Source organism: Gopherus flavomarginatus, chromosome 1, assembly GCF_025201925.1.
Source record: "Gopherus flavomarginatus isolate rGopFla2 chromosome 1, rGopFla2.mat.asm, whole genome shotgun sequence".
NCBI classification, from domain to species: domain Eukaryota; kingdom Metazoa; phylum Chordata; order Testudines; family Testudinidae; genus Gopherus; species Gopherus flavomarginatus.
Window position 1 is genome coordinate 107,756,816 of NC_066617.1, and position 25,062 is coordinate 107,781,877.

The following is a 25,062-nucleotide window of genomic DNA, read 5'->3' on the forward strand; positions in this document are numbered from 1 at the left end:
TTGTAAATTATCTAGACCACAATCTCATCCAATTTTTTCCCCCTGAGATATGTGCATTTTGTTGAAAAATGTATTAAAAAAAGTATAAATGTTTGAGTCTCTTTGAGATCCAGCACCTTTCGGAATTTCATGGCATTATTGACCCATTGCTGTGATAAGACATACCACTTCACACAGTATGTCATTAAGATGGCTTACTGGTTTGAATTCCTGTGAAAGCACCTCAAAATAATAATAATTAAAAAAAAAGCATTCAGACTCTACACATTCAGACTTTTGTTAAAATATATATTTCAGGTACTTATATATTGAATTTCAGCAGCTGAAATGTGGAGGCAAAATACTGGTCTTATCAATATAAAATTATTCTATTTAAAAACAGGTTGATTTGGTTTCCCCATTAACCACACAAGAGTTATACTGTGTTTCTATGAATATATATATTTTATCAAATAAAACAATGAATTATTTATGTTAGTGAAGTGATAGTCACAATTTCACATTACCGCAAAAACAATGAAACCTCCCCACATGCAATCCATTTATTAGTACAGAAAAAAAACCCAAGACAGTCAATCAGAACTATCACATTACTGTTGTTTCAGTAGGATAGTTAAATGAACACAAGTCAAAATGAAATTCCTAGTTAGGAATGAAGAGAGGATAAAAAATAGAGACCTGGTGGATATGAATCAATTCAAACAATTCTTGATGTTAGGTTCTCTTTGGTTATTAGAACTGCAAAGTCATGCTACATATCATCTGAAAGCTAATTTTTCCTCATTTTTGTAAGAAGCTATCGAGTTTTACTTAGGACCTCACTATCTCAATAATTTATCTGCCTGTTCCTTGAACAACCTGTTTGTTGCTTTTTGGTCAGATGATGAAAGAGCACATAATGCTCAATAATTAATAAGTTTACTGCATTCTCTAGCTTGGGCATGGAGAAGGGAAGAGCAGAAGAGTCAGCGATCATCTAAAAAAATATCCTTCTTCCCTGATTTAAACATCTGGGACCAGAAAACCTCTTTGAAATAATATAAATGCCTACATTTTGAAAGCATTGTATGTAATTACCAGACTCAGGATATTTGCTAAAGTTAAAGTGTGTCCAAAAGGGCCAGATTAACCCTAATAGTTTCTTACTTTCACACCAGACTCAATTTTCCAACCTGCTCATCCCTGCATAGGGAAAAAACCAATGCAAACACAAAATAAATAGCATATAGACTAAATACTATTGATTTGTTCCATTAAGAAAGTGCACCACAACCTAAAATCTTTGACACATTCAAATCTGAGGTTTCTTTCCTGCCTGCTATGTTTACAAGATATGATTAGTTGAACTTTTGCATTTCATACTCAAATAATTAAAAGTTAGGAATATCAGAAGAAAGTAAGAGCATATAATTCTTGAGAAATGATTAATGCTAAACCTGACTCTTTCTGCATATGAACCTAATGATTTCCAATCCACACCTGCTCACTTCACCACTTGGTTCTCACCTACGTTTCAGGAGACCACTAAAGTCAAGTTCTCCTGCATCGTCTTGTCCTTCACCGCTGTTGTTAATAAAAAAAAAGATCAAATCTTTGTTTAATACAAAGAGACTTGGACAACACACACTGCAAACACTCTAGATGTCCTGTATATGCAATACTGTCTAGACACACAAATAATGGTATAAAATCAACACAAACTTGTATTCGTTTCCACGCAAGTTATGGTTCCATAACAAGCACTTGTGAAAAATAAACACAAAGGTTTGTATTGCTTGCTGTTATACTTTTAAGGCAAATTTCTGTAGATTGCATACATTAATTTGCTAAGATTTGTGTTCTATTTTAGAACACAAATTCACTTAAGCCAATCAACACAAAGGGCTTTGTTTTGGGGTTTGAATAATATGTATGTGTAAAAAACAAAGGACTTGTGCTGATCTCTGTTGTAAATATAAAACAAAGATTTGCATTGTTGAGTGTACTGCATTTAACAATGTACAGCTGTGTCAAATACCAGCTAGCAAAGCGTTACACTTCAGTTTAACCTCTGTGTGTCAGCGAAGGGAGAAGTCAGATAGAAAAAAAGAAAAACAAAACTTGTACTCTTTTAAAATGGGATTGTAGCCTTTTTAAAGATGCAGTCCCTTCTAGAAGGTCTTCTTAAACAAGAACATTTTATTACAATATACAGTACATAGAAGAAAATGCTCTATTGTTGGGGTGATGACAGTAAACATTAGGGTTGAAATCCTGGCACTATTGAAGTCAATGTCAGTTAACTCAATGGCACTTGGATTTCACCTTAGAGTTTGCATACAGTATTCCCTTTTCCGTTGGCATTGTGGTTGTTGCTGAGTCATAGTACAGTGTGCAAAAAATGTGCCCCTAGGAAAGAATTTACCTGGAAATTAATATCCTTCTGAGCATGAATGTACCTCAATAACTCATCATTAAAGAAAAGAAGTTACTACTTAATCACATTTATAAAGGATGTTTGCTTATTTCTTGAACTTAACAAATGATACTGGTTTTCTGTCCACAAACTATATTTCCAATATTTACATTTCTGTTCTGGTAAGAAAAAGGTGTGCAGATTTATATATACCAGTGGTTTTAATGGCTATTTTATCTCAAATTCCAATAATCTGCAAGAAGATTTAGGATATAATGCTGTATACTAAGACTTCTGGAATGCATATATTTTAATTTTATTATAAAGATGAATTTGATATGCATTTTTCTTTTTATCATAAAATAATCCTGTTGCATTGAAGTCAACTGGAATTTTGCCATTGATTTCAACGAGTGCAGGACTGGGCCCACAGTAACTTTCACATCATAGATAATTACTATCAGGGAGCATATAGTAGGATATTTTAATGAATCACAAAATAAAATTTTAAAAATTCTTGTAAAGAAATAGATAATACTTAATGGCATCTTACAAATAAGATGGAAAATATATTGGGAAACACACATTAAAAGAGTTTAAAACAAGTTCTGTCTTATGAAGTAATGATCTTAAGTGTCAATATATATTTTAAAATGTTTAGATTTTTTCTGTCTCTGATGTTATGTATCCGCCCTCTGCTAAAACAGACAACCTTCTTTTGCAATGTGCTGGCTAAATCCCACTTGTGTAATTATTTTCTGCCTATCTAAAGTTCCTGTCTATTTTTAAATGAATGAGAGAAACAAGGTGGGTGAGGTAATACACATTTTTCATTTTCTGCCCTGAACTACTGTGTAGTGTTAGTATATGATTACCTTCTATCCCAGAAGATACTGCTTGCAAAAAGACAGAGTCTTTGGAATCTTCACACACTAGTTGCTACATAAATGTTAGTAATTGGTGTGGTTATTTAACTCTGGAGTAGAGCTAGGTGAAATTTTTCAGATGAATAGTTTATTCACCTAAAAATACCATTCTGGTCAACCTGAAACAATTTGCGAATGTGACATGAATTCACTGAACAGTTTCAGCCAGAAAAAAATGTGGCTACATTCACAAAATGGCTGAAGGTAAAGAAGGTGATGATGGTACTCACTTACCTGGGATGTGGGAAACCCAAGTTCAAAACCTCACTCTACATCTGACAGAGAAGGAAACTAAATTCATGTGTCCCACCTACCAAGTGAGTACCACCTACCAAGTGGGCTAGCTAGTAAAAGAGGCACCTCCTTCATCTGGTTATTATGTGAATCTAGCTCTTTCGAAATACCCAGAAACAAAACATTTCAGGCTAAATGGCATATTTTGTTTGATCCAAAATGAACTTCTTTAATTCACCTATATTTGGGGAAATGTTTTGATTTAGTTTGACCTGGATCAAAAAAATTTTATTTTTTTTTTAATCTGTCAGTGAACCAAAATCAGTTATTTTCCCAGCTTTACTCTGGAGTTACTTAAAGGAAATGATATATAAGCTTTTATCTCTTAAAAATGGAATTTCAGAAATGCAATCCTATAACTTCATTTAGCCTTTGCTGTGCTTACTGTATGGTTATCTAACTCCATCAACATTTCCCTTATAGCAATTGCACTCGACTATCATTTTAAAGTCTATTATACTGTATATGCAGTTTCTGATATAAGGCTACTTCATCCTACCCACTTTCAATTACCTTACATCCCACTTTTTTCATCCTTATTTATAACACCACCTTTTTATAACATGTGATATGCTTGGCTAGGAGAAATGGTATAAGGTGATTCTATGCTATATGTCCCTTATTGAGTAACTTCACAGGATCACCACTCAAAGTTACCTTCTTTTGAAAGCAGATCGGATGTCAATAGATGGAGCAGGCTGAGAAGATTCTATGAAAGAAAAAAAGTTAAAGAAATATTTTTACCTTGGTGCTTTAAAGTACTTCAGATTCATTGCTAAGTGACCATCATGTATATGCCCTTCTGGCATCAAGATCTGCCAAGTGCAAGTCTCATCAGTGCAGAGGTAATCTTTTTTAGTACATTTCTCTAAACTACATTATACATTTCTGCATACAAGATCAAATTGTGGGATGTTTCTCTCACATTCCCTCCTGAATGCACACACCCTGTGTCTCTCTCACTTTTTTTCTCTCACTGACATCTTCCAGTGTTCAAAGTAAATTCACTCCTGCCCAACATCTTACAGGAAAAAAGAAGTCCTGCATAAACATATGGGGGACCCAAATCATCATCAGTTGTTTTTTGCCACCCAGAATAGACTTTGTCTTCCTCCCGCTGGGTGGTCAGCAAGAAATATACAAGAGCTTGGTCTGACTGAGAGTGGGAGATCCTGAGGGAAATTCATCCCTGTGTCAAGGGCCAGCACAAGATCTCTGCACCACATAAACCCTATTTGGAGAGTTTATTTTCGATATAACTGATGTATATAGATCTTTGTACTGGGCCTTGGCACAAGGATGAATTTCCCCCTGCATGAATTAGACATATGAATCAGACAGATGAAACAACTCTGTCCTATAGAAAGTTTATAGATGCAGATAGATGAGTTCTTCACCTAGCAGCCTAATGAATACATGCAGATTCCTAGGCCTGTCTCTGTCAATTAGCAATCAGCTGTTGGGCATTTCCTTAACTGCAGCCTTCTTCCCTGGCTGATGACCAAGTTGATGACCTTGGTAATTTGGTAGGCTTGTTTTGCTAGGATGAACAAATACTCGACTAGGCTGCTTGGAGTGTTGCTGATCTCTGGGTATTTGGGAAGCTTGCCTGGATCTGTCTTGCAGCTGAAATTACAGGACCAGGTGAACATTTGCAGGTTTTAAGATTTGAACAATAGCCTTTATGGGGCAGACAAGATTGTTCGCTCTTATTTGCTCATTGCTTCCTATCTCTCTTTGGCTCTGCAAATATGCCTGCGCTAAACTTTGTTCATGTGAGAAGTCCCATAAGTAAAATTAAGCATGTGTGTAAATGTTTGCAGGAAGAGGGTCTTTATCATGCATAAGTCGACAAATAATTTGGCCCTGAATCTCCACTGCATTGTGCCATCATTTATACCTGGGCAAAGTAGATGTAAAATGTTACCACTGATTGGGTACCATTTTACGCTCTCTCTGCACAGGTGAGGATTCCAAACCATTCCATATCAGAACATCTCTTGGATGTAACCGCATACATAAGCTCTCCCATGTGGTATCTCTTGACAGATTTATGGCTGGCATTCTTTTTGTTCAGCAGAGGCCTGATCTAAATTCAATAGAAGTCTTTCTATTGAGCTCCGTAGGCTTTGGCTCAAACCCATGCTTGCTAGCCACCCCCCTCTACCATATATTTCATTCCAAAAATAAATCACAGCTGCTCAGGAGACATTGTGTTCAAAAAGTTAACATTAAAACTTCCTTCACTGTGCATGAGAATACAATTATACCATATTTGTTGTAAAAAGAGAAAAAAAATCTGTAAGTGGATAAAAGGGGAATCTTACCGTGGACTTCAAGATCGAAAGTGCAGCTATCGAACTTATCCTTATATGTTACTTCGCATCGGTAGTTCCCGCCGTAGTTTTCCTTAGCTTTAATGATTTGCATCTCAAACGTATAAACCTGAAATTCAAATGCGAAATATAATCATTTTAGTTTAGGATACATTTGAACAAAAAGGAAGTTAAAAGCTATGGCCTAAATGGAGAGTTTACTCTCTCTGCCTGTGTCAGGAGTGATGCAGAGCTCTGCTGCCCAGGAGGAACTCTGGAAAGGAACTGTGATTCAGAGACCCTCTTTCAAAGTTATTACTCAGGGGAGCTCCTGTTTTATGCCAGGGGACATGATGCATCAGATCCTTACCAGACAACATCCTAGGGAAATGTACGGTGCAGCCAGAAATTGAACCCAGTTCTCCTGAGTCTCTATCCAATGCCTGAACCACAATGCCCTCCATCCTTAGATGAATGACTGATTAAAAATGGTTTTTAAGGCTTCAAGTTTTGTCTCTTTAAAAAAGAAAAACAGAACTGTACCTTGCTATGACGCTCAAATGTCTCCTTCAGCTGAAGGTGTTTGCCCGCTTTACTGGCCAGGTCCATCCATTTCCCTTTGAACCACTTTACAGTTGGCTTTCGAAGAAGATCTTTGGCTTCTACTTTGGCTATAAATGTAATATTTTCTCCTTTAAAAAAAGAAAATAATAATAATTCAGTCATTACTGAAAATGTGGTTGCCTGTCACATTTGTACACGTTTCTTTTATAGAAAGATTTGTGTGGATGGTAGAGGGGTTTGGACTCAAATCTGAGTCTGAGCCCAGGTTCACAATGCAGTGTGGCTATACCGTTAGAAAGAGACTTGACAGTGAGGTTGTATGGCAACCCCAAATGGCTGCCTGAAAGACCAGTATTGATGAGCTTCAGAGAGGGACATGTCTAGTTCCTATTTCTCCAGTCCCTAGTTTTGTTTATGCTCTAAAAATTCCCACAAAATCCTTTCTTCTAGTTAGAGACTGAGAAAGTGTAAGAGCATATGAACAACAATCTCTGAAACTCTCCCATGGTGTCAGCTGTTGTACAGCTAAGAGTAGTACAGGCGATCACCTATCCTCTCCAAATGACCACAACTTCCAGCTTTCACCCTGACTAAATTATTAGATCTAAATTTGGTCTTGGTATTAACCAATTGAATAGTCTCTTCACAGACCGGGCAAATTCCTTCTTTAAAGAGGACTGTGCGGTTCCCATTGAAGTTAATAGGAATTGCACATGCCTGAAGGCAGAATTTAAATGTTATGTGAAATGCACCTCTTGTCAGAATTTATCTGTATCATAAACCCTCCCCCCCATATTTAATTTGATTCTAGCCACTTACCAACATTCACTGAACCACCCTGTGGTTTTTCAATAAATAAAGTGGATCTCTGGGAATCGTCATGCTTCTCTGTTTCTTCTGGAGTTCCATCTCCAAGAGACCATACTAATATGCAGAGAGAGGGAGAAATATCATTCGTCTAAGCATGGTTCACTCCCACCAAAGTACACTTACCTGAGTTCATTAATCGCTCTAAACCTTTAGGCATCCTCAATGGTATGTAAGTCTTCCGTTCCCTTACTCTCAGTGACACCCACTGTCAGGGACGGGGCTGTCACATGCTCTACACTTCCTATCGAAATATCATCTATGTGATGATAGAAAATGGAACTTTTTGGGAAAGGAATTTGGGCAGATGGACGGTATAAGTGTCTTTTGTAACTTGGACTGCAATAATGTTCAGCCATGAGGGCTTTATAGGTATAGTCCACGAAAGTGCTTTGTAGAAACAGAAACCACGGCTCGAAGGTCCAAAGGCACAGCCAGTCTTAGGCACAAGCAGGATAAGTATGACCACTTGGTGCATGATTTTTGTGGCTCTCCCTCAATCCTGCACTCACTCAGCAACTCATGCAAACTAATCTTTCCCCTTTGCCAGTGAGATAATGATGGGAAGAGGCTCACTCTTCAATCTCAATCTCTCCCTTCCATGATAGAACCAGTGAGGCAGCAACTTGCAGCCTGATTTTGAACCCCACCACCACTGCTACCAGCCTCCGTCTACATGTACCCTCCTGAGAGTTTGGGTCCGGCAAATCCTCAGGCCAGCCCTGTGCATAGATTGATGTTTATAGGTGAATAACTAGCCAGACACAAATGATTAAGTCACACACTCAGGTACAGATCCTTCTCCTGTTGAAGTCAATGGGAGTTCTGAGACAAAAGTGGGCAGCAATGGTGAGAAAGGATGTATGTACTGAGTCTCCAGAATATCTCCCTCTCTGACAACTCCTTCAGAGCCCTGGCAGGAATCAAAGTTGACTCCCAGTGGAAAACCCTATGGAGAGTGACAAAGAAAACATTTGTGGGCCACAGTCTCTCCTCCTAAAGACAGGGTAAAACATGTGTCTCATATTCTGAGTTAGAATGTGTGCAGTAAGAATGATATATACTCTTCTTTAGACTGAGGTGGGTGGGCTAGCACAGAGTGGGGGTAATGAATGTAGCTAGTAAAATTAGGGCTGCCCAGGCATATATGTCAGAAAGTACAATCTGTGCAGAAGAACATGAATACTGGTCTATCCCCACAACTGGCCATTTCTTTGCTCTCTTTGGGTCAGAAATGCCTCCTTATTGTTCCTGAATGGAGCAAAAAATAAAACAAAGCATCGGAGTGCAAAGTATTGGGACAAATTGCATCCCGACCGCGGGACAAATGCCTAAATATTGGGACAGTCCCAATTTTATCTGGATTTCTGGTCACTCTATTTGGGTCAGTGTGTTCAAAGGCCGTCGGTCTCTGATCTTACAATTAACAAACAGGCAGGGCCGGCTCTTCCATTTAGGTGACCTAGGCAATCGCCTAGGGCACCAGGATTTGAGAGGGCGGCAGATTGCTCCGGTGGACCTCCCGCAGGTTTGCCTGTGGAAGGTCCGCTGGTCCCGCGGTTCCAGTGGAGCTGCTGCAGGCGTTCCTGCGGACGGTCAGCTGGTCCCGCGGCCCTGCGCCTAGGGCGCCAAAAACTCTGGCGCCGCCCCTGCAAACAGGCACAACAAATTGCAGTATAATTCATATTTTGTTATGCCTTGTTGCTAATATAAAAAGTTCCTTTTCATGTACAGTACCTGTTGTAAAAGATCACGTCAGATGTCAGCATAGTTTTTACACTGTATAAAGGATTATTACAGAAGGAATCATGCTGGCTGGTGAAAGTTAACATTGCACAGATATGTAACATTAACTACATTGGCCACTGCTCATTAGTCAACTGTGGAAAAAAGGATCAAATGTTTTTGTTTTATTAAAAGCTATAACACATTTCAGGAGGTACAGGAATGCTAAATAACTCCACTTCTAGGATGGTTAAAAGAATTAGGCTTTTAGCTTTGTCTCTTAATGAACTCAATGTATAGGAGTATCGAGTTCTACTGCACATGTAATTATGTTATTGCTCACATGTAAACACACATATACACATGCACATACATACACAAATGTATAGGGAGAGATGTATCTATCTATATGCTGTATATGTAGTATTCTGGTACACATACAAAACCACAACACAAATACAAATGGGAAAGGGTCACTAGTGAAAATTCTTTATATGGCAGTGTCTGGTACTGGAATTTTTAGTGTGAAACCAGCTGCAATCCTAATAAACCACAATGTGATTCTGACAAAAATGTTATAAAAAATTTCTATATGCAAGAAGATCACATAAAATCATAATGTGTTTGGTTTTTAATAAAAAGATTCACAGATTTCAGCTATTCCAGGTAAATAACTGGGGCTGAAGTCCCATCTGCACATTTCATTTAAGAGAGATGTCTATTTCTAAATTTCCAAGTAGATTTTCCCAAGTAACCCCTTTTCTTTGACATTTAAAATCAACTTAAAAGTTAAGATTTAATGGCATATGAATGACTGTAATATAAAATAAAGGTAAATAAGTGCCAAGAAATAATTAATTAATAATAATTGCACTATGTTAGAGTTGGAATGTTTCTATTTTTTTTCAGGAGGTCTCACCTGAATCTTTTCTCTCCGCTGACTGAGTAGTCCCATCTGAAAGGAAAGAGTAACCTGGATGATCCTAGTTTAGAGATCACAGTGTAATTGACCTTAGAGTTTACTGGTTCTTTAAAAAAAACAGAACTGTACCGCAAGTTGCAGAGGTAGAACAGAAATTTAGGAGCATAATCATGTGAAGATGTCTCAATACAGGAATATGAAAAGTGTATAACTGAGTCTAAACCTCAATTATCTTTCTTCCGTTTCTGTATTCAACACGGGAAAATGTAATTAACATAGTACACATCTCTGTGCAAGGCTTCCTTTCCATTTTAGAAGGATGCAAAAAGGCCAATACTTTCCTCAAAATTCTGGATAGTTCGAGATAATAAAAAACATTTTAGTGCATTATTCATCCTAAAGGACAGTATCTTGAAGTTTAACAATATAATGACTCAGGTTGAAAAACAAAGTCCAGAGAAATAATGGAAAAGAAATTTTGAGGGTTCTTTTTAGGAGTGGTTAAAATAATAGTTTTATTTTTAGAATTAAGGGCCAGATCCTCAGCTGGTACATATCAGTGTAACTCCACTGATTTCAGCTGAAGATCTGGCCCCTGTAAAATTTCATTTTCAGGTGGTTTGTGTAAAAGTTGATAATTTCTTAAGGGAACTAAAATAATTAACAGCATTTCTTACTTTAATAAGTTGATGTGCATCATTAGGCATTCCATCATTGGGTTTCATTAAGGGTTTGCACTCCTTTTAAAACAAATTAACATAAAACTTGGTTGGAAAGCATGTGTGTGGGCAGGATGAGGTTTCAGCAACACCTCAAAGTTGGTGACACTAGGACCTTACGCAGCATCTTTTACTGCTGCTTTTCATTCAGTGATTGTGGTTTGAAGGCCTTTTATTTGTCAGCTGACTAGTGGTCAGCCCCGAAAAATTAAAGCCACCTGACTTCTGATTGACTGGTAGAGCAGTGGCATCAGTAAGCAGCCTAAGTAAGGTGACATCCAATCAGGTGGAGATAACTAGTTTTAAATCATAAGGATTTAGTTTAATTATAATTCTGAAATTTGGGTTCAGGTTTAACCTTAAAAATGCAGTCTGTATTCCTCCAGCTGAATGCATATAGAGCCTGACCTTCAAAGCAGCTGAGCATTTCACCTGCTATGAAATAGTGAAGTCTTACTTAAGTCCTTAAGAGAAGATACAAGTGGGATTTCAGTGCTGTAAAAGCCTTGCACTGGCCCACTGCATGGGGAGGTGAATTTCACCTGAAGTATCTAAAGAAGTTTCTGTGTTGATGGAATTTATGCTTAAGTGCAAACTACAAAATCAGGACCTATTTTTTTCTAGTCTATTTTTTTCTAAAGAGGAAGGAAAAAAAGCACTGTAATAATCCTAACCTGCTTGTGGAGCATTAACTGAAGCACTGTCATCTTCATCTGTAAAAAGAAATATGAATAAAAATACTATACAAAGAAAAAGAGAGCACTGTAGATTATCCTTTTTAGTACAAACAAACGAAAATGTGAAACCTGCAAAAAAAAAAGGGGGGGGGGAGGAATCATGATAGTTGGAAACACTCGTAATGGAAACTTAAAACTGATGAATAAAGCGATGAGTAATTCAGTAGCTGAAATGGTAAACCTTAATGCTCCAGGCAAGTAAAAATAAATAAATAAACAAATAAATAAATAAAATAATGGGATGTGAACAGTGATCTATTATGAAAATATGGATTTATATGGGAGTTTTTTAAGTGATTCTGTTTGTTAGAGATGTAATCCACAGTGAATACAAAAGAACAAAAAATGAAATCAAGGTCAACCACACATCTGACCTTCTGAAGAGGATGTCGATTCGCTGACGTTCATGTCTGCAAGTAAAATGCGTACCACATATACATTCAACATAACTAAACCATTTCAGACACGCAAAACATACTACAATTTAAAAAAACCACCACTATACACACAGTTAGTAACTCCTGCATAAGAAGATTAATCCAAAATGAAGGGATTAAGCAACTCAGTTTTTTCCATATACAGGTAACACTTCAAGTACTGAATCATTATCAGTTCACTTGGTTTTCATTTGATAAACATTGAATAAATGGCTCCACTCTTTGGTATTAACACTTTATTTCCTAAGAATTATAATCTATTTTAGCAATTGTACTGTTATTTTAAAATGTTAACTCATATACTATGCCATTAATAAATAATAATAATTAATAATAAATAATAAAAACCTTGAAAAATTATGAAAGTCATTAAAATATTGATATTAAGGTCTAGTGACAATATTCATGATTTGAGGAGACCATAGTGGCAAGATAAATGGCACTTTCTACAACAGTACAGTATTTTTCATTAGCTAATAACTGTATTTGAATTTTAGCTGTTGAATAGAACACACACAGAGCTCAGTCTCTGGTGAAAATAGACCGTAAATATAAGTGTTTTAAATGGGTTTTAGTAGAAAAATATAATTTTTACCTGTGTACTTGTTGAAAGGCTAGAACAAACTAGATATAATTATGGCTTCAAGATATATAGACATACAGTAGAACCTCAGAGTTATAAACACCAGAGTTACGAACTGACCAGTCAACCACACACCTCATTTGGAACTGGAAGTACGCAATCAGGCAGCAGCAGAGACAAAAACAAGTAAAAAAAAGGCAAATACAGCACAGTACTATTTTAAATGTAAACTACTAAACAAAGGGAAAGCAGCATTTTTTATCTGTACAGTAAAGTTTCAAAGCTGTATTAAGTCAATGTTCATTTGTAAACTTTTGAAAGAACAACTATCAGGTTTTGTTCAGAGTTACGAACATTTCAGAGTTACAATCTTCATTTCTCAAGGTGTTTGTAACTCTGAGGTTCTACTGTACCTATAAATGTTAAATAAAATGTGCATCTTTAACTTTATGAACTTTATTTTATTTAACTTTACAAAGTTAAATAAAATTTGCATGTTTTCCAAATCGGCCTAATATAACAACCTGTTACCTCCTGTTCAGGAACTACTATAAATGGTTTTATGGTAACTAACAGCTCATATAACTACATAGCCCGGAACTTCAATGAAGGTAGATAAATATGACTTTTCTGTTATAGGGAAATATTAAAACAGTCTCATTTAATTTTGTAAAGAGATTCACTCAACTAACAGAGCTACAGAAAGCAAATGATAACACTGATAACTTGGATGAAAGGTTGCTGAAGTAATTAATATAACTCTTCCACAAAAAAGATAATACAGGATCAACAGCAGAACAACTTCAAACATTACAAAGAGTGGGAATGAACATGAAAGGTAATAAATATTGCCTTCACGTTCAGTTTCTGACAGCATTCACATGTGAAAATGTGACCACCTTAACTTTGACTCACAAGTCACACTCATGCATACATACTCTTTCAATGGTACACATACATTAGCAATGCCTATTTACATATATAATCCTTGATCTTCTACAGCTAGATTGTACCTTTAGGCACAGTCCCGTGTAATGAGGTGGTCTGTAGCCGTGCAGCTCCCAGAGCAGCCCCAGAGGGCTTAGAATTGGTTCTGGGGTAAATAATTTGTTACAGTCAACATGTTGGGAGTGAGACTAAGATTTTAACTTTCGGACCTTTCCTCACCCACTTGTTTGATAGGATGATTGAACACTGGTCAGGTGTTGAACACTGGTGTTGAATACTGGTCACACTGCTTTCCCTACTATGCCAGGAGTCAAGATGCAGGGAGGTTGCTCAGAGGTGAGTGAGTGTGGTCTTACTCTTTCCCCCTTACATCCTGTGCACACAGGAGAGGGTGTTCCACAATCTGACTCTTAATTCTTAAGGTTTTTTTAAAATAGTACTATTACAGTTCTGTATTTTACTGAAAAAATATAATTATTACTTTAGCAACCTTAATGTTAAGTTAATAAAGGTTTCTGTGTTGGTATTTTCTACTTTTTTAAAAGAAGAAAAACCACATAAGGAGCCCTGAAAGTTTTAAAATTGAATTTGCACAGATAATTTTGTGTGCCATATGTATTGCATTTTCTATGGTGCTGGGTTCCTCATGGCTTCCACGGTGTGCAAATGGGATAGCAGAAAAGCTGTGCAGCTCCCAAGATGTACAGGAGGGGAGTCCCACTACAGATCTAAGAATCCCTATTCTGTACACCTTAGGAGGTATGCTTCTAGAGAAGGTGTATACAACACTAAGCTACATTGGAACACCTACCCTGCTTCTGCAGCACCTGGAGCTCTATTGGGGAGTCAATCCTCTATAACAATCTATTTTCACCTGTGCCTCTGTAGAAAAGGCTCATATATAACGTTCCTGAAACTAGGAGTGTTTTCTTGTGTAAAACTCTGTACATTAGCTTTTGACATCTAATCTTTTCTATATTAATTTTCATGAGAAATAAACATATATCTCATAAAGTAGATAGATAGATAGATAGATAGATAGCCTATGTGAGATTTTGTTTAGATCTATATCTCTAGGAAATTTGAAGTGTTACACCTTAATAATTTCTAAACCAGAATGCTTCACAAAAAGAACTCTAAACTATTTTTTTTGAAGTCATTCAGTCTCCTAACTATTGAAGGAATTCACATCAGACTTCCCCCAAAATTCAGTCTACACACAGAGTGATTTTAGTTCTGTTCAATATATTCTCATGTCTACCAAACAAATGTATGCTTTACTTTAACTGAAAACTGAACACTATTTTAAATCTGGAGTCACTATTGTCACTTTTGTAAAACAGAAGAAAAGGTTAAATGAGTAGAGAGCAGATACAAAACAGCACCATTAAAATACATGATACTTTTGTTTATTGTGAACATGGAAACACTTGACTTCTGAGTCATGCAGGAAGTTTGGTAATGTAAGCAAGTGATTTGGATATTTGCTGCTACAAATCAGGCAAGTGAAGAATAGGTATTGCAATCTAAAAAAGCTAAAGACCCATACATGTAACAGGCCAAAATTTCCTCCCAGTCATACCCAGGCAACCTCAGATACTTTTGCTTAGGTTGATGGAGAGCTATATTTTATCCAGTCTGTGTCATGGAAGAAACACTTTTTGACCTTAATATGATTTAAGAATAATAATATGAACAGAACTATATTTAAAGATGTTAGCTTTCACAAATAGGGAGGGAGTAAAGTGAGATGAAATCGATGAGAATGTGCATTCTTACACTAACACAATATGAGTCATAAAGCATTTGGATAATTATATATATATATATAATTGCATGTACTGATTATCTGTAACACTTAGTGGGGAGATTATAGATCTATTAATAAATTAGAGATTATGAGGGAGTGGAGGATATCCTTACAATCTTAGGTATTCAAATTAATGTACATAAATTAACATAAATTTACTATAAAGTCACAACGAAACTGGGTTAAATTCTCTTCTCACTTTTACTAGGATAATCCTAGAGTAACTCCAATTAGACTCACTGAGTCAATCTAGATTTATACTGGTTGTAACTGATAGCACAATGTAGTCCTAACAATGACCAAGATTTTCAAAACTCTGTGCCTAAAGTTAAGCTGATTAAATAGATTGTTTCGCTTTTCAAAGTGCTGAGTACTCAGCCGCTCCCATTAAACTGCACAGGAACTGTTAGGTACTTAAGGTGCTGGGCAGCCAAGTGAAAGAACTGAAGTTTTAGTAGATAGATGAAAGGCTTAGTGAAACCTAAAGAAAATACAGGGATGAAACATGCAGACATTTTAGTAGATGGCTGGATGGAACCTTGAGAAAGCACATCAGTGAAATATGCAGAAATTTATTAGTAGACACCTGAATGGCTGGATGGTACCTAAAGAAAGGAATAAGCAAACTGTTTTTAGATTGAGAAAATCATGATAACAATACTTTGTATATAAGATGCTAAATTTAAAAAGAAAAAATGGAAAATGGGATCAGTATAAGATGACACGGTTATAAGTTTGGCGGAACTTCTGCTGATTCACTTCGTGTTCTGCAAATAAAATGAATACTTAGTAGCTACATCTGAGTTCTGAATCTTCCAGTTACACAACTCAGATGTCTGTGAAAATGGCAAAATTATACAGGAGCGGCAAATTTTCTTTTCACTGCTCTGAACTAATCATTTCCTGTGAAAAACCTAGAAAGAGAACAAAGAATTTTTCACATGGTGTAACCCATTTTCTCAACTCTACTAGACCTACTAATAACATAATAGGTAGACAAATGTTTTACCATGGACAGACAGTAACTACCAACAAATAACAGAATAGTAAAGCAGACACACAGGTAGGTTTAGTTTTTCTGCCTAACTGCTGGCTCTATGCCACAAAAATAATCTGGAATTTATGAAGAATATGGCCTAGGTTTTCTTGCTTGGCTGTGGGATTCATGCACAAACTGACTTCTCTGCACACAGACAACTTCCCATATACTGGGGGTGGGGGGGTGAGGAGGGGTGGCTGGTATGAACTATCATGAATATCTTAGAATTTGTTTGATCTGCAAAGTACCCATGCTTTATGCTGTCTAGATGTGAAACCCTTCACCATCCCACATAATTCAGAGAAGACCCCAAAACTGCCACCTGCAAAGTTATGGAAGCAGTTTTTAGCTCCAACCTGGACTAAGTAGTACAAAAGCCAGTTGTTGGCTGGCTCTCTCCCTGTTCCTTGTTAGTAAACAGCCCTTTAAAATATATTTTTTCTAATATAACATGACTTTCAGCAAATGGGGAAGAGAGAGGCCTTTTTTTCTAATATTCAGGAACTATGCTTGTTATTATAAAGAATATGATATACAAAATTCTTCTAAGAGATGAACATGAGAGTCTTAAAGACCCTCTTCCCTTACGCACAATGGAATCCTAGCCCTGGATTGGGGTTCACAGGAACTGGGGTTCAGACTGCAATATAAATAATAATACATTTAATTAATAATATCAGCTAACTCATTCAGCATGCTCTGAATCTTACTGACAATGACATCTGTGCTGCTATGTAAAGGAACAGCTCCACTAGACCATGATGGATGAGAAGAGAATCTTTTCTACTTATCAGTACCACAATCTTTCTAACATTTAACTATTCAGTTTCTTATTTGGAACTCTTACTTTAGTGGTTGTTGCTAGTTGAAATGTGATTAAAAGTGGAAGCACCTCAACTTTTACTTTGTGTAGTAGAATCTCACACATTTTTTTTAAATTTAAAAACCATTCCAAGCACTAGAAGTAAATGGCTCAGCCCCATGAAAAACTCCTACTCTTCAGCAAATCTCTTTATTCTTTGCTAGTGTGAAGCTTCAAAAACCGCAAGATAGATTGTCTAAAAAAGATAGTACAATAGTGTTCAATGAGATACTTGCCAAGATGCCTTTTTAATTCAGCAAAATATAGACTTGTAGAATTAGAGGGGAAGATATTATAGATGTTCAATTCAGGAGCAAAATGTTTTTCCCGGGTCAAAATTCAAGCAGTCATAACCAACAACTGCTAGACTATTATAAGGCAAAAATCTTCATTTCCGTTTCTACCTATCTGGACTGCAAAAATGCTCCTGAATAAAACTGTTGCCAAGAATGACAGATTTAAGTCCTTCCCAAAATATTTTTGTAACAAAATAGATGCACTACTGGAAGACAGTTAGCAGCATGCACTGATGCTAAGTTCAGCATGTTTATTCTGTCAGTGATATTTGGTTCATTCATTCTCAACATCGGCATTCAGATTTTCTTGATACAAATGGCCATGCACTGTTCCACATCCTTTTCAAATTAATCTGTAAACAAGTCTTAGATGCCACATCACATCTAGTCTTTTAAAAAGGCAAATCTATAAGCTTCCAGCTAGGTGAGATCGAAGTCAGAGTAGATATTCAAGGCCTGTTCCTAATAATGAAAAAAATGTTGGGTCAACTATAAACAGATCTTAGTCTGACTGAGATTTTTTTTTATCAGCATCAGAAACCTCATACTTGAATCAATAAACTATATTGTCTGTTTCAAAGTGAACTGATGAACTGTTCTACTTCTACTCAGGTAGAGAGTACAGAATAATGCACAGTATGTGCCATATTTGATCTTTCTTTTCATACAAAAGGGTAGAAATTGACCCAGTCCCACCAAATGTGTGTTCCTAAATGGAAGAATTACTAATTGAGGGCCAGATTCTAACTGCAGCTAAGTAGCAGAAATAGCTATGTATCTTGAAAATTTAGCTGTTTGTTGGATCCATGTAGATGATTTTTCAAGTAAGGCAGTAACACAGAACATGTATTGGGGTTTATCATTTGGCCCTAAATGAAGAAAAAATAATGAAGTGAGATGATTCCTTTACAAAAGAATATGTGAAAGTTAGATGACTTAGTTGACCAGATGTCTGATGAAAATGTACAGCATGAAATACCAAGGTTCTAAGGTAGAATAGAAACAGCTTTGGATGATAAAATGAGATTGCCCACCTCATGCAAGAGCTACTGGTATGCACTGACCTAAATTTTGTTGAATTCTGTCAATGTCACAGCTTTCTGTCAAAGCTCATTTGAAGATGGCTTTCTGCTCATGCAAATCATTTGAAATCTGATCCAGGAAAATGGACCATTTTATCTAACTAATCATGGTTACTACGCAGTATAGCTCAATAAAGGCTAGTGAGTTTCATACTTGTTTACAGAATTTTGAAGGAAACACATAAACAGCATAATTTCCTTGTGCTCAATGAGTCATGCAGAAAAAAATCCCGGAAGCTTCAAACCACACTACTGTAATATAATTCACCAAAATTCTGAAAAAAGCTCAAACAATCTAGCATCATTATAGCATTTATAGATGCTCTGCCTGCTTCCAGCTTTTGGGATATGACAGTCCACTCACCTTTAGCCTGTTCGGTTCCATCCTCTTTTGGTTTCTTTTGTTCTGTGTAGGAAGTACAAGTACATTTTTGAGAGAATCTTAAAGTAAAAAGAAAAACTTACACAGCATTATAAAGAATACAACAAAGCTTTAGGTCATGTAAACGTGTATTCCCCACTCCACCCAGGGCTGGTGCGAGGATGTTTTGTGCCCTAGGTGAAACTTCCACCTTGCGCCCTCCCCCGTCCCTGAGCTGCCACCCTGAAGTGCCCCCCCGTGGCAGCTCCCCACCCCCCTCTGCCCTGAGGCACATCCCCCCCCACACGCCCCAGCTCACCCCGGCTCCACCTCCACCCTGAGCATGCCATCACCACTTCACTTCTCCCGCCTCCCAGGCTTGTGGCACCTAAGCTGAGTTCCCCTGTGTGCCGACCCCCGCTTACTTGCTGCAGGCGGCCCTCCCCATGCTCCCCTGCCCCAGCTCCTTCCGCCTAAATGCTGGCAGCAACCGGGGCTGCTGAAGAAAATGCCACCCCCCAATCCTAGTGCCCTAAGCGACTTCCTAGGTCGCCTACTAGGTTGTACTAGCTCTGACTCAATCCTTGCAAAAAGCCTATTTCTTAGGGTTATTGGTAATTGTATAATGTGTAGCTATAATTCACCATACCAAATGTTACATATTAGAATAATGTACATGCACTTTGTGTTTGATATGTTATCAGATTATGTACTATTGAAGAGGATTGTTGTGGCCTCCCTTACAGGAAGCAAAATGACACCTTCTTTGAAAGCAGCAATTGTTAGACCTTTGTTCTCTTGGGAATTGTTCTGAAGCCCATTGTAGCCAATTGAAAGACTCCAATTGATGTCAATGGGCTTTGGATCAGGCATTCGATACTGTCATATTCTGATAGTACCTAAATGCCTCAGGTCTCCTGAACCCCAGTCAATTTGTTTTTAAGTTGGTGTACAGTACAGACAGATAGTGTTGGAGATATGATCTGACATCTCTTCCTGGGGAGGGTTTAAGACCAAATAGCCATACTGATTCTTTCATTACTGTTGGCAGTGAGGTGCTAATGTAGATCATAGCAGGAATAGATAGGGTCACTCCTGAGTTACTCATCTTTTCTGTCTCAGCCAACCAAGAGATTAGTTTTTGTAAATTCTTAATTGGCAAAAGGGTTCTCTATTCCAGGGTTTTGCTGGATTCTATTTTGCTAACTATCTTGTTCAATTTGTTTATGGGGCCATTTGGAGGTGTTGCAAGGATGTATGGATTGTAGTATCTTCAGTACACAGAGGACACTCAACTCTATTTCCTATCAAATCTGACCTCCTCACTGTGGTTGAATGACTTACTTAGTGCCCAACAGAGTATGGTGGTTGGATGAGAGTTAACTAGCTGAGGTGCAGTCCAAGATGGGACTAGAAACTAGAATTGATCCAACAATAAACCAAACAAATACATGGGGTATATAGTTATACCACTTTATGACTATTAATGTAGTTCAGGTGAGCATGAAGATCAAACCGTAAGTGCTTGGGCCTTCTACGGTTCATGTTCTCACAAGAGAAAAGGGGCTAGCTATGTTCAAAGCTTCATATTTATCTGAAGCCTTATTCAGTAAGGGTTTGGTTCAGACACCCTTATCCACACTGAGTAGTACATTCAATGGGAAATGAATGGGACTTTTTGTTTAGAAACAACATGAATGTGGGTAACATAATCAAGTCCCCAAATGTTATCATCCCTTTACTATGACTGTGGCCAGAAAGATATTTTCAGTGTCATATTTACCAGCTCTCCTCTAAACAACATCAAGCTTGAGAAATTAGAAATTCTTAGGCAAACCTATATGAATGGTAAGTGAAGATAACACCTTACTAAATCAAGCTCACTTCCTATTGTTCATCAGCTGTTTATTTACAGTCAGACAATAACAAAAGACACCACAGTATTGTAGCACAGTCCAGACACACACAATTCTGTTTATGCCACAGACCAAATCAGGTGACAAAGGCAATTCCTTTACTAACCTGCAGGTGGCGCGGTTTCTGCAGGTGGCAAAATTTCTGCTTTAGTTTCTTTCTCTGAAAATAAAGAAAGGAAAAAGCTGAATATGAAGTAAAAAACATATTTTTCATACATTTAATTGTATAATTGTTGAAACCAGAAACATTCAAGGTTAGTTTAAGGCTTCAAACCAAACCTCAAAAATCAGCTTATATTTTGATACTTACAACAAAACATCTTTCCTATTCCCTATGTCATTTGTAATTTCTCTGTATTGTGTCTTCATAATGACACCAGTTATTCTAGAGATTTATATTTAAATGGTTTTTATTTTGTACAAAAAAAGACAGAAATTATAACAGGGCCAATTTGCTACTACACAGAATCTCGTTAGCAGTTCTATACACTTTTTCTACAACTAATATCACCAGTTGCCTTAAGAACATAAGAATGATCATGCTGGGTAAAATCAATGGTTCATCTAGCCCAGTATCCTGTCTTGTGACAATGGCCAATGTCAGGTGCTTCAGAGGAAATGAATAGACCAGGTAATTAGCAAGGAGTGATCCATTGCCTGTTGTCCACTTCCAGCTTCTGGTGGTCAAAGGCTAGGAACACTCAGAGCATGGGGTTACATCCCTGACTATCTTAGCTAATAGCCATTGATGGACCTATCCTCCATGAACTTACCTAATTCTTATGGTTTTGGCCTTCAGAACATTCACTGGCAAAGAGCTCCATGGGTTGACTGTGTGTTGTGTGAAATACTTTCCTTTGTTTTAAACCTGCTGCCTATTAATTTCATTGGGTGACCCCTGGCTCTTGTGCTATGTGAAAGAGTAAATAACATTTATGTATTCACTTTCTCCACACCATTCATAATTATAATAGACCTCTATGATATCCTCCCATAATTGCCTCTTTTCCAAGCTGGAAACTGCTAGTTTTTTTAATCTCTCCTCATACAGAAGCTGTTCCATACCCTAATCACTTTTGTTGCCCTTCTCTGTACCTTTCCAATTCCAACATATCTTTTTTGAGAGGTGGTGACCAGAACTGCACCCAGTAATCACGGTTTAGGCAGGGCCATCCCTACCCATACGCAAAGTACGCATTTGTGTAGGGCATCAGGAAATTTGGGGTGCCACACTTCCTGGTGCCCTGAGCAGCTGCGTACTGCTCCAGACTCTGTCCTGTCTCTTCCTCATGGCCCCTGCTCTGCCCCAGCCCCGCCCCCATTCCACTGAGGACTGCAGCAGGAGTTGGGTCCCTGCACTTACCAGTGGTGGGAAGTGCAGCGACCCGGTCCCAGCTGCCCTGCCGGTGAGTGTTGGGGAGCGGTTCCCTCTTGCCCCCCAAGCCAGCCCCCCCTCCCACGGAGGCCTGGGGCCAGCCGCCCCCACAGAGGCCTCCCCCCTCTGAATCCCCCATGAGAGGGCTGAATAGGCCCCAGAATAGCTAGGAACAGTCCTGGGTGCGGGCATACCATAGTGGCATTATGAAACTTTCTGTCTTATTATTAAGGCTGCAAGTCTTTCACAAAGGTCACAGAATTCATGGATTCTGTGACTTTCTGGGACCTCTGTGACTTCTACAGCTGCAGCAGCTGATGCGTCTGACCCCAGGGCTCCCCGAGCAGCTGGGGTGGCCTTGGGGTCAGCAGAACTCCAGGAGCAGCAGCAGCACCCCATGCTGCCCCAGCCCAGACTGGAGGCAGCCGGGCCTAGTCTTCCCCCTCCCCAGCACCAAAGATTTAATTAGGGGTACTTATTTTTAGTAAAAGTCACAGACATGTCACTGGCCATGACTTTTTGGTTATTGCCTGTGACTTTTACTAAAAATACTCATGATTAAATCATAACCTTACTGATTAACTATCCCTTTCCTAATGGTACCTAACATTCTGTTAGCTTTTTTGACTGCCTCTGCAAACAGAGCGGATATTTTCAGAGAATTATCCATAATTACTTCAAGATCTCTTTCTTGAGTGGTAACAGCTAATTTAGATCCCATCATTTTGTATATATGGCAGGGATTATACTTTCCAATGTGCATTACTTTGCATTTATCAGCATTGAATTTCATCTGCCATTTTGTTGCCCAGTCATCTAGTTTAGTGAGATCCCTTTGTAACTCTTCAAAGTCTGCTTTGGACTTAACTATCTTGAGTAATTTTGTATAATTTGCCACCTCACTGTTTACCCCTTTTTCCAGATGATTTATGAATATGTTGAATGGCCTTGGTCCCACTACATATCCCTGGGGGACACAACTATTTACCTCTCTTAATTCTGAAAACTGACCATTTATTCCTATCCTTTGTTTCCTGCCTTTTAACCAGTTACTGATCCATGGGAGGACTTTCCCTCTTATCCCATGACAGCTGACTTTGCTTAAGAGCCTTTGGTGAGAGACCTCTTCAAAAGCTTTCTGGATCACCCTTTTCCACATGCTTGCTGACCTTCTCAAAGAATTCTAGTAGATTGGTGAAGCATGATTTCCCTTTACAAAAACCATGTTGCCTCTTCCACAACAAATCATGTTAATCTATGTGTCTGATAATTCAGTTCTTTAATAGCCTTAAATATATAGATTTGATCTACTGCTTGTTTTAATTCTGGATCAAATTACACTAGTTTTTGTGATTCGACTTCCTATCTGCATAACTCAGCATAGTAAATAAATGGCTACCACATGCTATACTAATATTTATAACCCATTTTTTTCCAAAATAGATTTTAAGTGCTATGGGACAGTGACTATATCTATTTGTGTGTTTGTATAACACCCTGTCCAGTGGGACCCTGACTGAGGAATTCTGGCAGTACCACAATAGAAGGGCCTTATTCAGGAAAGTAAGCCATTTCAGAACAGCAATTAAGCATGCCCCCTAGATGTCCCATTGAAGTAAAAATTCATTCTGAGATTTTTTGTGAGTTCTTCAAGTCAATGGAACTTAAGCACACGTGGTCCTGAATATGGATGCTTTCTTGAATCAGGCCTAAACCACCACCATCATCATCATGCTTTTGTCAGGTGCTTTACTCCCTTTTTTAATATAGCAAAGATATCCCATGTTCCAGCAAAATTTCCTTCAACTGGAGGAATATGGAGTATGAGCTTTGATAGTGAGCTGCAATCAGTATGCTAGCTGGTAATACATAAATATCTGAAGCACTTTAAACTGACTTAGTGGAGGAACACTCCTGGCAGCACTAGTACCACTATTAGCCCTGGTCTACACTACAGGATTAGGTCGAATTCAGCCGTGTTAGGTCGATTTTATAATGAATGCGTCTACACAAGCAACCCCATTCCATTGACCTAAAGGACTCTTAAAATCAACTTCTATACTCCTCCTCAGCGAGGGGAGTAGTGCTAAAATTGACATTGTTGGGTCAAATTTGGGGTAGTGTGGATGCAAATTGACGTTATTGGCCTCCGGGAGCTATCCCAGAGTGCTCCAATGTGACCGCTCTAGACAGCACTTTCAACTATGATGCACTAACCAAGTACACAGGAAAAGCCCTGGAAACTTTTGAATTTCATTTCCTGTTTGGTCAGCGTGGCAAGCTCAGCAGCACAGGTGACCATATAGTCCCCCCAGAATCGCAAACGAGCTCCAGCGTGGAATGAACAGTAGATACTGGATCTGATTGCTGTATGGGGAGAAGAACCTGTGCAGGTTGAACTCCGATCAAAAAGAAGAAATGCTAATATATATGCCAAAATCACACAGGGCATGATGGACAGAGGCTACAACAGGGACACACAGCAGTGCCGTGTGAAACTGAAGGAGCTCAGGCAAGTCTACCAAAAGACAAAGGAGGCAAATGGTCACTCTGGGTCAGAGCCCCATACATGCCACTTCTATGATCAGCTACATGGCATTCTAGGAGGGGACTCTACCACTATCCCACCACTGTCTGTGGACACCTGCAAGGAGGGAGTGTCACGCAACATGAAGGAGAATTTTGTGGATGAAGAGGAGAATGAGCAGCAGGCAAGCAGTGAATCTGTTCTCCCCAGCAGCCAAGACCTTTTCATCACCTTGGAGCCAATGCCCTCCCAAGGCGGAATCCCTGACCCTAATGGCGGAGAAGGCACATCTGGTGAGCGGACATTTGTAACTACAGTACAGATTTCTGGGGAGGGCTGCTTTATTTCATCCTATTTGGTAG

General features: G+C 38.2%; 1 protein-coding gene across 3 annotated transcripts in view; it reads right to left on the reverse strand.

Annotated features, from left to right (window-relative positions):
* MYBPC1 (myosin binding protein C1) overlaps positions 1-25,062 on the reverse strand; it is a 113,403-nt gene that overhangs the window by 58,739 nt on the left and 29,602 nt on the right. For 2 of the 3 annotated variants that reach the window (XM_050945497.1, XM_050945509.1), the window contains exons 2-10: positions 20,905-20,958; positions 18,886-18,927; positions 11,402-11,440; positions 10,006-10,041; positions 7,314-7,418; positions 6,474-6,622; positions 5,943-6,060; positions 4,273-4,324; positions 1,507-1,563 (exon numbers count right to left, since the gene is read on the reverse strand). In XM_050945497.1, coding sequence (XP_050801454.1) covers positions 1,507-1,563; positions 4,273-4,324; positions 5,943-6,060; positions 6,474-6,622; positions 7,314-7,418; positions 10,006-10,041; positions 11,402-11,440; positions 18,886-18,927; positions 20,905-20,958 — 652 coding nt within the window. The remainder of the gene's footprint in view (positions 1-1,506; positions 1,564-4,272; positions 4,325-5,942; positions 6,061-6,473; positions 6,623-7,313; positions 7,419-10,005; positions 10,042-11,401; positions 11,441-18,885; positions 18,928-20,904; positions 20,959-25,062) is intronic. The other variant, XM_050945502.1, reaches the window with a different exon arrangement.